Consider the following 15761-nt stretch of genomic DNA (forward strand, 5'->3'; position numbering starts at 1 on the left):
CCCCAAACTGATCTACAGTTTCAACGTAATTCCTATCACAATCCAAGCTGGCTTCCTTGCAGAAATTGACAAACTGATCCTAAAATGCATATGGAAATACAAAGGACTCTGAATAGGTAAAAGGATCCTGAAAAATAACAATATTATAAATATTAAGAAAATGTTAACAAAAATAACAATCACAGTGATCAAGACAGTGTGGAACTGACATAAGGAGAGACAAATAAATCAATGGAATACAATTGAGAGTCCAGAACAATAATAATACAATAATACACTAAACTGATTTTTGACAGGATGCCAAGACAATTCAATGGGGTAAGAACAGTCTTTTCAACAAAAGATGCTGGCATAAATGGATATCTACATGGAAAAGAATGAAACTGGAGCTCTTCCTTATACCATATACAAAAATCAACCTAAAATGGATCACAGACCTATTTGTAAGAGTTAAAACTATAATTCTTTGAGTATAGGAATAAATCATTGTGACGTTGGTTATGCAAACCCTTCTCAGACATCACACCAAAAGCACAATGAAAGAAAAAAATATATAAATTGGATTTAATCAAATTAAAAACTTTTGTTTCAAAGGATATCATTAAGAAAGTAAAAAAAACAAAACACAGAGTGGGAAAATTTTTAAAAAATATTTCCAAGTCGGGATCCCTGGGTGGCGCAGCGGTTTGGCGCCTGCCTTTGGCCCAGGGTGCGATCCTGGAGACCTGGGATCGAATCCCACATCGGGCTCCCGGTGCATGGAGCCTGCTTCTCCCTCTGCCTGTGTCTCTGCCTCTCTCTCTCTTTCTGTGTGACTATCATAAATAAATAAAAAATTAAAAAAAAAATATTTCCAAGTCATATATCTTGGTAAGGGTCTAGTTAGTATCCAGGATATATAAGGAACTCTCATATCTTGAAAATTAAAACACAAATAACTTCTTTTAACAAAAATGACAATGTTTTATTTATAATATTCATACGTCCAAACTTTTTGCTAAATTCAATTAATCACCAAGAGTAATCCTTTTGGACTATTCGTTGCTATTTTAAAATTCAAATATAGCAAAGGTAACACCATGAAGAAAGTGTAGTCACAGTTATCACTTGTACCTAACATATAAACACTTTAAACACAATTGAATTTTTATTTATTTTTATTTATTTTTAAAGATTTTATTTATCTATCAGAGAGAAACAGAGCATAAGCAGGGGGAGGGGCAGAGGGAGAAGCAGACTCCCCACTGATCAGGGAGCCCAATGCAGAATGATGCAGAACTCGATCCCAGTACCCTAGGATCATAACCTGAGCCAAAGACAGACACCCAAGCAACTGAGCCACCCGGTGCCCCTAAACACAACTGAACTTTTTTATTTAAAGATTTTATTTATTTATCCATGGGAGATACAGAAAGAGAGGCAGAGACATACGCAGAGGGAGAAACAGGCTCCCTGCAGGGAGCCTGATGTGGGACTCCATCCGGGATTCTGAGATCATGCCCTGAACTGAAGGCAGACGCTCAACTGCTAAGCCACCCAGGTGTCCCCACAACTGAATTTTTATTTATTTATTAATTTATTTATTTATTTATTTATTTATTTATTTAATTTATTTATTTATGATAGTCACACACAGAGAGAGAGAGGCAGAGACACAGGCAGAGGGAGAAGCAGGCTCCATGCACCGGGAGCCCGACGTGGGATTTGATCCCGGGTTTCCAGGATTGCACTCTAGGCCAAAGGCAGGCGCAAACCACTGCGCCACCCAGGGATCCCCCCACAACTGAATTTTTAAATGGGCAAAGGATTTGGATAAATATTTCTCCAAAGAAGATATGCAAATAGACAATATCCATATGAAAGCATGTAATCAGGGAAATGCAAGTGAAAACTACAAGATATGGCTTCACATGCAATAGGATGGCTATAATCAAAGACTGATGATAACAAGTGTTGGTAAGGCTATAAAGAAATTGGAACCCTCCTATGTTGCTGGTGGGAGTATAAAGTGGAACAAATGTTTTGAGAAAAAGTCTGGTAGTTCCTCAAAGCCTTAAATATAGTTACCAAATGACTTATCAATTCCACTCCTAGGCATATACCAAGAAAACTGAAAACATATGTTCACACAAAAACTGGCACTTGAATATTCATAGCAGCAATATTCATAATAGCTAGACAGGGATCCCTGGGTGGCGCAGCGGTTTGGCGCCTGCCTTTGGCCCAGGGCGCGATCCTGGAGACCCGGGATCGAGTCCCACGTCCGGCTCCCGGTGCATGGAGCCTGCTTCTCCCTCTGCCTGTGTCTCTGCCTCTCTCTCTCTCTCTGTGTGTGACTATCATAAATAAATAAAAATTAAAAAAAAAAATAGTAGCTAGACAGTGGAAACAACTTAAATGTTCATCAATTGACGAGTAAAAACACGTGATAGATCCATTAAAGGGAATGTTATTTAAACACTGAAAGGATTAAGTACATATGCTATAACATGGCTGGATCCTGAAATTATTATGCTAAGTGAAAGAAGCCAGACACAAAGGCCACATATTATACGGTTCCATTTACGTGAGAGGTCTAGAAGAGGCAAATCCATAGACAGAGAATAGCTTGGTGATTGCCAGGAAAAGGAAGGAGTGACTGAAATGTTCTGGAATTAACAGTGGTAATAATTGCCACTTGTTCACAAGTCTGTGAACATACTAAAAACCACTGAATTGTACACTTTCACTGAATCGATTGTATGGTATGTGAATTATATCTCAAAGAGCTGCTTTTAAAAAAGAAATAACAAAAATTGTTTTATTAAAAAAAAAAAATAGTGGGACGCTTGTGTGGCTCAATGGTTTAGGCATCTGCCTTTGGCTCAGGGCGTGATCCCAGGGTCCAGGGATCAAGTTCCGCATCAGGCTCCCTGCATGAAGCTTGCTTCTCCCTCTGCCTGTGTTTCTACCTCTCTCTGTGTGTCTCTCTCATGAATAAATAAAATCTTTATTAAAAAAAAAATAGTAAGTTCCACAAATACACTTCCCACTTGTCTTGACAATTTCCAGCAGCTAAATTTGGATAGTGGGATAGGCACCTAAAAAGGTCATCCCATCCATCCTCACACCAAGGGCTGGGTTGCACCAAAGTCACTACACACTGACTGTGGTCTCCTGGTGTTAATTAAGATCTTTCCAGGAAATTCCCAGGAACTAGTGTTACAGGTCTGGTTCCTCCTAGTCAAACCCTGTGGCAAAGCCAGCTGCTCCCTCTCACATGCCTGCAAGGGGAAAGAGGAGAGAGGGAAGAGTGGAGGTAAACTAAGCTTACCTTAATGATTTCCTCATGTCCATCATTGGACTCCACCAGTTCTGAGGCCAGGGAATGACTGGTTGAATGGCCAGACACCATGGCATAGGTCTTCCTGCCCACCTGCCAGAGAGAGAGAAGGAGAAAGAGAGAGAAATGGCTCAGAAATCATGACAAGCCCAGAATTTCTGCCCCTTGACCAATGCAGAATACCTGCTCCTCAAAAGATTTAACGGGTTAGTCTGATTTTCCCCTCCAAAAATTCATTTCCAGAACCTCTACCAGAAGCTACACAACAGCAACACTGGATGGGGAAAATTAGCAGAAATTGCAGGTTAGTTTTACTTTTAGTGGGGTCTCCGCATCCCCCAAAGCAGTGCACAATGCTGAGGTCAGGTGGTACGTCTGAAAGGAGGTGATCCTGCACAGCAGCAAAGATGGCTCTCGGCAGCACTGGCATGAGAGGTCAGCAGCGAAGGAGAACTGGCTGAGGGAGAGGCCTCACCCCACCAGAAACCTTGATACCTTCTGGGCTAAGTGTTCAAGTTCATCTCCTGTCAGTTCACTCTGTAGAGTCAGCCTGAGAATGTCCACGCTGCCCTAATAATGACAAGGACAGCAACAATCACCCCTTACCTTCACAGTCCACTCCTGGTACAGGTACACCTCTGCCAGCCCTGCGGAATGGGTCTTGTTATCACCACTTAACAGACAAGAAAAGCTGAAGTCTGGAGAGGTGACATTAGCTTGCCTAACATCAGTCACTCCTGGGTGGTAGGATGTCCCTGGGGCCTCTGACAGTACTCTCTATACCACAGCAGAGCCTACACAGGATGCCGCTCCACGTAGCTCCAGAGGCCCTCAGATTCCAAGAAGCACAGTGTGTGGATTCCTGTTTCCCCAGCCCTGAAGAAGGCACTCCCAATCCAGGATTCCTGCACCTGACAGCCAGTCAGGAAGCTACTGATGCACTTCACAAGACTTAAACTATGATAGATATCCTTCCCGAACCAAACTATATGACAGTAGCCACATCTTCTGTGACACTTCCATACATCCAGTGGGAAACAACCTGTCCTCTCCCTGAGCTCCCTCAGTATAATGGGGCCTCTTGTGGCACCTGCCTCTTAGTTCTTCAATGTTCCATGAGGAACTGCTCCCTCTGTTAACTCCTTGTGGGCTGCTATCTGCCATAGTCCCTCACACAGGTATTTTCTGAATGCATATGATGTTCCAAGACGTCTAAGTCTAGAGAACATTACACAAGAAAGAAGAGGAAATGATTTCAAAATAGCCAGAGTAGCTGCTCTTTTCCCCCAGGACACAGAATATGCATTTTTGTTAAAACACCTCTCTCTACCTGGAGACAGCTGGGGAAAGAAAGCTGGGACATCCCTCAGGCAAAATAAAGGCGTTGTCAGCTAATGAAGATCAAGTCTGGCTTATTGTATAAAGCCAGGCACTCTAATTGAAAGAGCACAGACAATAGGCCAGACGGGGGGCCTCTGAGGGGTCATCTCACCCACACCTGTTGTCAGAATCTCCAAGGGACAGGAGAAAGTGGGGAACTTGCAAAATATACTCAAAGAAATAATGGCTGAAAACTTTCCAAATTTTACAAAAGACATAAACCCACAAATTCAAGTTGCTGGGAAAATCCCAAATGGGATGAACCCCCAAATCATGCCAAGATACGTCATAATTAAACTTCTGATAACTAAAGACAAGGAAAAACTCTTCTCAAGTCCGAGAAAAAATAGACACTTTACTTATAAGAGGAAAACAGTGAATAAACAGATTTTTTTTATCAGAAACCAACGCCAGGAGAAAATAGCATACTATTTTTCAGTACTGAAAAAAATCTCATAATCAAGAATCTTATGACCAAAAAACTCTCTTTCAGGAATGAGGGAAGAAATCAAGATGTGGAGGCCGAGAAAAATTAAGGCCATCCCACCTAAAGTTTAGCATTAGCACAAGTACAGCCATCTTAGGCCCCTGTGAATAAGAGCTGAACTTTACGGGAAAAACTGCAGAATGTCCTCAATGTCCTCGGCAGGGAATCCCATATCAGAAAGACAACAGAGCCCACGTCTATGGTAGAAAGTCCCATATTAGAAAGAGAACAGAGCTCAATGCCCTTGAAAGCCCCATATCAGAATGTAAACAGAACGTGAGAAATTCCTCCACCCCTTCTGAAAATCCCCTAGACCAGCCTATAAAAAACCCAGCTGTAACCCACTTCGGGGCCCAAGTCCCTGCTCCACTGTGTCGGGTATACTTGGACCCAAGCTCGAGCTTGCTAATAAACCCTCATGCGCTTGCATCGGTGTCACCTCCTTGGTGGTTTCTCGGATTCGCAATCTTGGGCACAACAAAGATGTTCCCAGGTAAAGGAAAACTAAGAGAATTTCTTACCAATAGAGTACACTAAAAGAATGGCTGTAGGGGGAACCTGTATGGCTTAGTTAAGTGTCTGACTCTTGATTTGGACTCAGGTCATGATCTCCAGGTTGTGAGATCAAGCCCCATGTTGGGCTCTGCACTCAGCACAGAGTCTGCCTCAGTATCTGCTCCTCCCCTGACTCTTGCACTCCCTCTCTCTGGAATAAATAAATAAATAAAATCTTTAAGAAAAAAAAAAAAATGGGGCATCTGGGTGGCTCAGTCAAGCAGCCAGCTCTTAACTTTGGCTCAAGTCCTGGGATCCAGCCCACACAGGCCACTCTGCACTTAGCAGAGTCTGCTTGGGATTCTCTCCTTCTCCCTCTGCCCCCACCCCCACCCCCAGAGCCCTCCCCCCGCCCTCTCTCTCACTCACTCACTCAATCAATAAAATAAAATAGAACAACAGCTATAAAAGGTTTTCAAACAGGGGGATCCCTGGGTGGCTCAGCAGTTTGGCGCCTGCCTTTGGCCCAGGGAGCAGTCCTGGAGTCCCAGGATCAAGTCCCGCACTGGGCTCCAGCATGGAGCCTGCTTCTCCCTCTGCCTGTGTCTCTGCCTCTCTCTCTCTCTCTCTCTCTCTCTCTCTCATAAGTAAATAAATAAATCTTTAAAAAAAAAAAAAAAAAGGTCTTCAAACAGAAAGAAAACAATACAAAAGGAACTTTGGAACCTTAGAAAGAAACAACATGGATAGCAAAAACATCATTAAATACAACAGGCTTTCCTTTTCCTCTCGGGTTTTCTAACATGTTTGACGGTTGAAGATAAAATTATAACACTGTCAGGATGCCTGGGTGGTTCAGCAGTTGAGTGTCTGCCTTCGGCTAAGGGCATGATCTTGGGTCTGGGGATCGAGCCCCACATTGGACTCCCTGCAGGGAGCCTGCTTCTCCCTCTGTCTATGTCTCTGCCTCTCTCTCTCTGTCTCTCATGAATGAATAAATAAAATATCTTTTTTAAAAAAATATAACACTGATTCAGTTCTAAATGTACACAGAAGAGGGGTGCCTGGGTGACTCAGCAGGCTGAGCTTCTTCTTTTTTTTAAGATTTTATTTATTTATTCATGAGAGACACAGAGAGAGATAGAGAGGCGGAGACACAGGCAGAGGGAGAAGCAGGATCCATGCAGGAAGCCTGACATGGGATCGATCCGGGGTCCCCAGGATCACACCCCGGGCCAATGGAGGGGCTAAACCACTGGGCCACTGGAGCTGCCCTGAGCTTCTAACTCTTGATCTCGGCTCAAGTCATGATTTCAGGGTCATGAGATCGAGCCCCACTCAGGCTCCATGCTCAGTGGGGAATCTACTTGAGATTCTGTCTCCCTCCCCCTCTGTCCCGTCCCCCCACACTCTCTCTCACTCTCTAAATAAAGAAAATCTCTAAAATAAATAAATTAAAGATACAAAAATAAACATATACAAAGGCAATATTTAATTTTATTATGAATGAGAGAGGGTAAAGGAAGGTAAAGTTTCTATACTTCACTCAAACTGGTAAAATGGCAACACCGGTAGACTGTGGTAAAATATATTTATAAAAGTGTAATTAATACCTAGAGAAATCATTAAAAACATTTTTTAAAGGTTTTATTTTTATTTGTTTATTCATAGACACAGAGAGAGAGAGAGAGGCAGAGACACAGGCAGAGGGAGAAGCAGGCTCCTTGCAGGGAGCCCGATGTGGGACTCGATCCCGGGTCCCCAGGATCACACCCCAGGCTGTAGGCGGCGCCAAACTGCTGCGCCACCGGGGCTGCCCTAAAAATTTTTTTTTAAAAATGGAATCCTAAAAAGCTTTCAAGAGCCCACAAGAAGGTAAGGAAAATAAAACAGATATATGAAAAATAAAGAAAAAATAATAAATAAAATGGCAGACTTACAATTCCAATAATTACATTAAATATCAAGTGATCTAAATACACCAATTAAAAAACAAAGATTGGCAGAGGGGATTAAAAACATGAATAAATCCATGCTGTCTAAAAGAAACATACTTAAACATATAGACAAGTTAAAAGTAAGGATGGGAATAGATATATCATACAAACATTATTAAAGGAAAGCAAGAGTGGTTATATTAACATCAGATAGAGTAAACTTCAGAGCAAAGAGAATTGCCAGAGACAGAGAGGGACATTATATAATGTAAAAGAATCAATCCACAAAGAAGATATAGCAATCCCAAATAGATAGGTGCCAAACAACAAAGCTGCAAAATATGTGAAGAAAAAACTAAAGAACTGAAAGGAGAAATACACAAATCCACAATTATACTTGGAGACTTCAACATGCATCTCTGAGCAATTAACAGAATGTAGACTAAAATCAGCACAGATACCTAAGAATTCAACATCACCAACCAAGAGGGATCTAATCAACAGTTATGGGATGCTCCCCTCAACAGCAGAGTACACACTGCTGGCATGTACCTATAAAGCATACATTAAGAGAGACAGTAATTTGGACTATAAAACAAACAAACTTGAAAGAATTGATACCATACAGAGTATGTTTTCTGACCACAGTGGAATCAAACTAGAAATAACAGAAAGATAAAAGGAAAAATTTTAAACACAAGGAAACTAAACAATACTTCTAAATAATTCTTGGGTCAAAAAGGAAGTCTCAAGGGCACCTGGGTGGCTCAGCTGAGTATTTAACTTCAGGTCAGGTCATGATCTCCAGGTCCTGGGATTGAACCCTGTGTCCAGCTCCACAATCAATGAACAGGGAGTCTGCTTCTTCTCCCTCTCCCTCTCCCCCTCCCACCATTCTGTTCTCTCTCTCTCAAATAAATAAAATTAAATTAAAAAAAATAAAACAAGGCAGCCCGGGGAAGCTCAGCAGTTTGGCGCCGCCTTCAGCCCAGGGCATGATCCTGGAGACTGGGGATCAAGTCCCACATCAGGCTCCCTGCATGAAGCCTGCTTCTCCCTCTGCCTGTGTCTCTGCCTCCCCCCACCCCTCTCTCTGTCTCTCATGAATAAATAAAATCTTAAAAAAAAAAAACACACATTAGATATTTAGTAACTTAAAAAAAAATGAAGTCTTGAGAAAAATTTTTAAAATCATTCAACTAAATAAAAATGAAAACACAAAATGTCAAACTCTGTGAGACATATCTGAGGCAGTTCTGGGGCACCTGGGTGGCTCAGTCAGTTAAGTGTCTGTCTGTGGCTAAGGTCATGATCCTAGGGGCCTGGGATTGAGCCCTACATTGAAGCCTGCCCCTATGCCCCCCATTCACATTCTCTCTTGCTTGGTCTGCTCTCTCTCTCTCAAATAAATAAATAATCTTAAAAATAAATAAAGCAGTTCTGAGGGAAATCCAGAACACTAAAAGCATACATTAGAGAGGCACCTGGCTAGCTTGGTCAGTAGAGCATGCAACTCTTTTTCTTTAAAATTTATTTATTTGAGAGAGAGAGAGAGCATGCACAAGTAGGGGAAGGGACAGAGGGAAAGAATCTCAAGCAGACTCCCTGCTGGGCAGGTGCCCAATGTGGGACTCAATCCCACTACCATGAGATCATGACCTGAGCCAAAATCAAGAGCCGGATGTTCAACCAACTGAGCCAACCAGGTGCCCTGAGCATGTAATTCTTGAACTCAAGGTCATAAGTTCAAACTCCACATTGGACATATAAATTACTTTTAAAAATAAATAAATGCATATACATTAGAAAAGAAAAAAGTCTCAAATCGACAATTTAGGTTTCTCACTTTCAGATCAAGAAGAACAAATTAAACCCCAAGTGGGCAGGAGGAAAGAACTAAAAAAGACAAGAAATGAATAAAATTTAACAGAAAAATAAAGAAAAGTCAATTAAACGAAGAGGTGGTTCTCAGAAAGGATCACTGAAATTGATAAACCTCTAGCATGATTGGCAGAGAATAAAAGAGACACATATTACTAACATCAGGAATGAAACAGACTATTTCTATTGACCGTGCAGATGCAAAAGCATGAACACTATGAACATAAATTTGACAATTTAGGGACGCCCGGTGGCTCAGCAGTTGGGCAGCTTTTGGCCCAGGGTGTGATCCAGGAGTCTCAGGATTGAGTCCCACATCAGGCTCCCTGCATGGAGCCTGCTTCTCCCTCTCCACGTGTCTCTGCCTCTGTGTGTGTGTGTGTGTGTGTGTGTCTCTCATGAATAAATAAATAAAATCTTTTTAAAAAATTGACAATTTAGACAAAATGGACCAATTTATTAAAAAACACAAACCATCACAAATTACCTAATATGAAATAGGTACTATGAATAGCCTTTTAAAGAAATTAAATTCATCATTTTAAATCTCTCTAAAACAGAAATATCCAGGCCCAGGTGGTTCCACTAGAAAATTCTACCAAATGTTTAAAAAATTAGCACCATTTCTACATAATCTCAATCAGAAAACAAAAGAGGAGGAAACACGTTGCAATTCATTTCATGAAGCTAGTCTTACTCTGGTACCAAAACCAGATGGACATTTTTTTTTAAAGAAAGAAAACACTACAGACCAGTATCTCTCATGAACATAAAGGTTCTATTTCTTAACATTTTGTTAGAATATGGCTAAAAGACATAAGACATTTCACCGAAGAAGATATACGGATGGTCAATAAGCACATACAAAGATGTTCAATGTCATTAAGGAGATACAAATCAAAACCACATTGAGGGTAGCCCCGGTGGCCCAGCGGTTTAGCGACGCCTGCAGCCCAGGGTGTGATCCTGGAGATCTGGGATCGAGTCCCACGTCAGGCTCCCTGCATGGAGCCTGCTTCTCCCTCTGCCTGTGTCTCTGCCTCTCACTCACTCTGTGTCTGTCATGAATAAATAAATAAAATCTTAAAAAAAAAAAAAAAAAGCCACAGTGAGATACCATTATACACCTATCAAAATGGCCAAAACAAAAAACAGTGACACCCACCAAATACTGGCAAGAGTGTGGAGAAACTGGATCGCTCACACACTGCTGGTGGGAAGGTAAAGTGACATAGCCAAAAAAGAAAAGGTTGGCAGTTTTCTTAAAAACTAATCATACAGGGAAGCCTGGGTGGCTCAGCAGTTGAATGTCTGCCTTTGGCTCAAGGCGTGATCTCAGAATTCCAGGATCAAGTCCCACACTGGGTTCCCTGCATGGAGTCTGCTTCTCCCTCTGCCTTAAGTCTGTCTGTCTGTCTCTGTGTGTGTGTGTGTGTGTATGTGTGTGTCTCTCATGAATAAATAAATAAAGTCTTTTTTTTTTTAAGATTTTATTTATTCATGAGAGACACAGATAGAGAGAGAGGCAGAGACACAGACAGAGAAGCAGGCTCCATGCAGGAAGCCTGATATGGGACTCGATCCCAGGGCTCCAGGATCATATCCTAGTCTGAAACCAGGCACTCAACCACTGAGCCACCCAGATGTCCCTTCTAAAAGCCAGTTTTGAAGCAAGTTTAGTGTGATGGAAATTAATGATGAAATATTAAAGGGAAAAAAGCAAGTACATAACTTTGTATAGTAGTATACTAAAAAAAATAAGTGTAGAAAAATTATGAGGAATACACTAATATTTTAATAGTGGCCATTTTGGGGTAGTAGGGTTACAGATACTTATTTCCTTCATTATATTCTTTAATTTTTGTCCCTGAAAGTATTAATTTTTTGTTATCTAATTGTAGATTCATATGCAGTTATAAGAAATAATAGAGGGCACCCTGGATGGCTTAGCGGTTTGGCGCCTGCCTTCTGCCCTTCTGAATAAATACATTAATTTTTTTTTTTTAAATTGGCTTTTAGGAGCGCCTAGGTGGCTCAGTGGTTGAGCATCTGCCTTTGGCTCGTGTCGTGGTCCTGGGGTCCTGGGATTGAGTCCTGCATCAGGCTCCCCATGAGGAGTCGGCTTTTCCCTCTGCCCCTTTCTCTGCCTCTCTGTATATCTCATGAATAAATAAAATAAAATCCTTTTTTTTAAATTGGCTTTTGGGATCCCTGGGTGGCGCAGCGGTTTGGCGCCTGCCTTTGGCCCAGGGCGCGATCCTGGAGACCCGGGATCGAATCCCACGTCGGGCTCCCGGTGCATGGAGCCTGCTTCTCCCTCTGCCTGTGTCTCTGCCTCTCTCTCTCTCTCTCTCTCTCTCTCTCTGTGACTATCAAAAATAAAAATTAAAAAAAATAATAATAAATTGGCTTTTAAAGGCCACTAGTATGCCACTGAATAAACTAATTAAACTTAGGTATTCAACCTAAGCCCCCTGTCCTCTGCTCCCACTTTTGTAGATTATTATCAAATTCTTTTTATTTCTTATATATTCTTTTTTTTTTTTTATTTCAGAAAACAACTTTTCTTTTGACAGTTTCTAATGAGATGATACACAATAGTACCAAGATCACCACCAAAGTTATTGCTTGGTCCATTACCCCTCAAGCCCAACTGACATTCTCTCTTCTTTGCAGAAAAAGAATCACATTTGGAGCAGTTAGACCTGGCCTCAGACACTGACCCTGGCTTTCATTTGTTGTGTGTATTGATTTATTCTCCCTCAGCTTTAGTGTATTAGTTGGTAAGATGCTTAAGTGAAAACACAGTGACTAAAACACATAGATATACAAAAGTTCCAGTTCCTCAAATTTCGATGTAAAGCTCCTCTTCAAAATATCTGCCAAATGGGACGCCTGGGTGGCTCAGCAGTTGAGTGTCTGTCTTCAGCTCAGGGCGTGATCCCAGGATTCAAGATTGAGTCCCACATTGGGCTCCCTGCTTCTCCCTCTGCCTATGTCTCTGCCTCTCTCTCTGTGTCTCTCATGAATAAATAAATAAAATCTTAAAAAAAAAATGTATATTAACTTCTACCTCACACTATATACAAATATCAATTTCAAATGATTGCAGATTTCAATGTAAAAGGCAAAACTTTCCTTAAACTCAGCATAAAAATATCCTCCCCATAAAAAATATTTGATAAATTAGACTATATTAAAATTCTGAACTTTCTTTCATCAAAAGAGAGTGCATGGAAATCCACAGAGCGGAAGGTATTTATTCCATATATATCTGGCAAAGAATATTCAGAATACATTAAGAATTCCTACAAAACCGCTGGGTGGCTCAACGGCTTAGCGCATGCCTTCGGCCCGGGGTGTGGTCCTGGAGTCCCAGGATCGAGTCCTGCATTGGGCTCCCTGCCTGGAGCCTGCTTCTCCCTCTGCCTGTGTCTCTGCCTCTCTCTCTCTCTGTGTCTCTCATGAATAAACAAATAAAATCTTTAAAAAAAAAAAAGAATTCCTACGAAACAAAAAGACTACAACATGATATACAGGACTGGATCCTGGATCCTGGATCAGAAAAAGTACATTAGTGGAAAAACCAGTGAAATCCAAGTAAAGCCTATAGTTTAAGGCTTTACTATAGAAAACTAAAACATTAGTTTTCTTAGTTATGACAAATGTACTATGGTTAATGTAAGATGTTAACATTGGGGGAAACTGAGCGAAGAGCGTGTAAGACTTCTCTGTAATATCTTTACAACCTTCCTGTAAACCTAAGATTATTCCAAAATAAAAAGCATATTTGAAGAAAGAGAGAAAGGGCAAGGAGGAAAAGAAAGGGAGAGAAAGGAGCTGCCCAACAGAAAAACGGACAAAAGACTTCAATAGACACATCACATAAGAGGATATCCAAACGGTCAATAAACGTCTGAAAAGGGTTCAGTATCTTCAATCATCATTATCAAAGAACTAGAAACTAAAACCACAAGGCAATGCTACAAAATACCCATTAGAATGACTACAAATGAAAACAAAAAATAAGTGCTAGGGGCTATGGAACTATCAGAACTCTCCTACACTGGTGGTGGGAACGCTCATTATCATAATCTCTTTGGAAACCCCTACCAAAGAGGAATATTTGCAAACCCTATAACATAGTAGTTCTACTCCTAACAGAAATGCATACCTATGTTTCCCCTAATATCAAAAAAATTCTACCCATAAAAAAAATGATGCTAGAATGTTCACAGTAGCATTTCTCATAATAGCCAAAAATTAGAATGTATCCAAATGTTCAAGAATAAAATGGATAGGGACACCTGACTGGCTAAATAAATCCTTTGAGCATGAGACTCTTAATCTCAGGGTTGTATATTCAACCCCATGATGGATATAGGGATTATTTAAATAAATACATATATACATACGCACATAAACCCAAATTTTATTTTTTTAAAGATTTTATTTTTTTTTTTAAGATTTATTTTGAGAGAGAGAGAGAGAGCAAGCACATGGGAGGAGGGGGAGAGGGAGAGAGAGTCTTAAGCAGACTCCACGCTGAGCACAGAGCCTGACATGGGGCTCCATCTCACCACCCTGAGATCACAACCTCAGCCAAAACCAAGAGTTGGCCCCTTAACCGACTGTGCCACCCAGGTGCCCCTAGAGATTTTATTCTACTTTTTAAATATTTAATTTATTAGGGAGGGAGGGAGGGAGGGAGGGAGAGAATGTGCAGGAAAGGCAAAGGGAGGGAGAGAAAGAATCTCAAGCAGACCACACTGAGCATGGAGCCTGACATAGGGCTTGAACCCAGGACCCTGAGATCATGACCTCAGCTGAAACCAAGAGTCAGCCCCTGAACCAACTGGGCCACCCAGGGGCTCCTAAAAACTTTATTTTTAAGTAATCTCTACACCCAACATGGGGCTCAAACTCACAACTCCAAGATCAAGAGTCACTTGCTCTTCCAACTAAGCCAGCCAGGTGCCTCTAAAACCACATTTTTTAAAAAGATGTATTTATTTGTTTATTTTAGAGAAAGAAAGAGTGCATGAGCAAGCATGAACTGGGAGGATGGGCAGAGGTAGAGGGAGAGAGAATCTTTTTTTTTTTTTAAAGATTTTATTTATTTATTCATGAGAGACACAAAGAGAGAGAGAGAGTGAGAGAGAGTGAGAGAGAGAGAGAGAGAGGCAGAGACACAGGCAGAGGGAGAAGCAGGCTCCACGCAGGGAACCCAATGTGGGACTCAATCCCGGGACTCCAAGATCACGCCCCAGTACTCCAAGATCACGCCCCGGGCCAAAGGCAGGCGCCAAACCACTGAGCAACCCAGGGATCCCCCGGGGGAGAGAATCTTAAGCAGACTCTGAGCTGAGCATGGAGCCGGACACAGGGCTCAGTCCCATGATCCTGAGATCACGACCTGAGCCAAAACCAAGAGTTAGACGCTTGACCAATTGTGCCACCCAGGTGCCTCCTAAAATCACATTAAAAAAAAAAAAAAAAAAAAAGAGTAAAATGGACAAATTAAAATTGCAATATAGTCATACAATGGAACAGTGTACAACCATGAAAAAGAATGAACTACTGTACACAACATGAATAAACTCCACACAAATGTTAAGCAAAAGAATTCTGACACAAGAGTTAAGATTCCACTTATATAAAAAGTATAAAAACAAGCAAAACTAACACATACTTTAGAAGTCACTCTAGCGGTTACCCCTAAAGAATGGGAGTAGGTAATGACTAAAAGAGGACAATTACTAGAAGTAGAGGTTTATTCTGAATATAGGGAATTCGGTCAGTTAAGTCAAATCATTTACTATCAAGAACTATCCTGTCCAATATGTAAGCCACTAGCCACATGTGGCTATCAACCATTTGAAATGTGGTCAGTCCAAATAGAGATGTTCTCTACAAAGCCACAGCACAAAAAATTGAATTCTTTCTATGCTGATCACTTATGGAAATGATAATCTTTGTATATATTGGGTTAAATAAGATATATTATTGGAAAAAATTTTTAATATAAAATTTAAAAATATATGAAAGATGGTCAACCTCATCAGTAATCAGTAACCAGAAATGCTGGCTAAAACAATAAGTGGGGCACCTGGGTGGTTCAGTTGGTTGGTCATCTACCTTCAGCTTGAGTCATAATCCCAAGTCCTGGGATCAAGCCCCACATGGAGCTTCTGGCTCGGTGTGGAGCCTGCTTCTCCCTCTCCCACTGCTCATGCTCTCTCTCACTCTTTCTCTCAAT

The 15761-nt window shown here is 41.2% G+C and overlaps 1 protein-coding gene across 4 annotated transcripts in view; it reads right to left on the reverse strand.

Moving 5' to 3' along the window:
* The window catches only part of TUFT1 (tuftelin 1), a 47011-nt gene that overhangs the window by 18514 nt on the left and 12736 nt on the right, over positions 1 to 15761 (reverse strand). For 2 of the 4 annotated variants that reach the window (XM_041756455.1, XM_041756454.1), the window contains 2 exons: positions 3818 to 3892; positions 3314 to 3415 (listed from right to left, as the gene is read on the reverse strand). In XM_041756455.1, coding sequence (XP_041612389.1) covers positions 3314 to 3415; positions 3818 to 3892 — 177 coding nt within the window. The remainder of the gene's footprint in view (positions 1 to 3313; positions 3416 to 3817; positions 3893 to 15761) is intronic. The other 2 variants (XM_041756457.1, XM_041756456.1) reach the window with 1 other exon arrangement.

Source organism: Vulpes lagopus, chromosome 5, assembly GCF_018345385.1.
Source record: "Vulpes lagopus strain Blue_001 chromosome 5, ASM1834538v1, whole genome shotgun sequence".
Taxonomy (NCBI): domain Eukaryota; kingdom Metazoa; phylum Chordata; class Mammalia; order Carnivora; family Canidae; genus Vulpes; species Vulpes lagopus.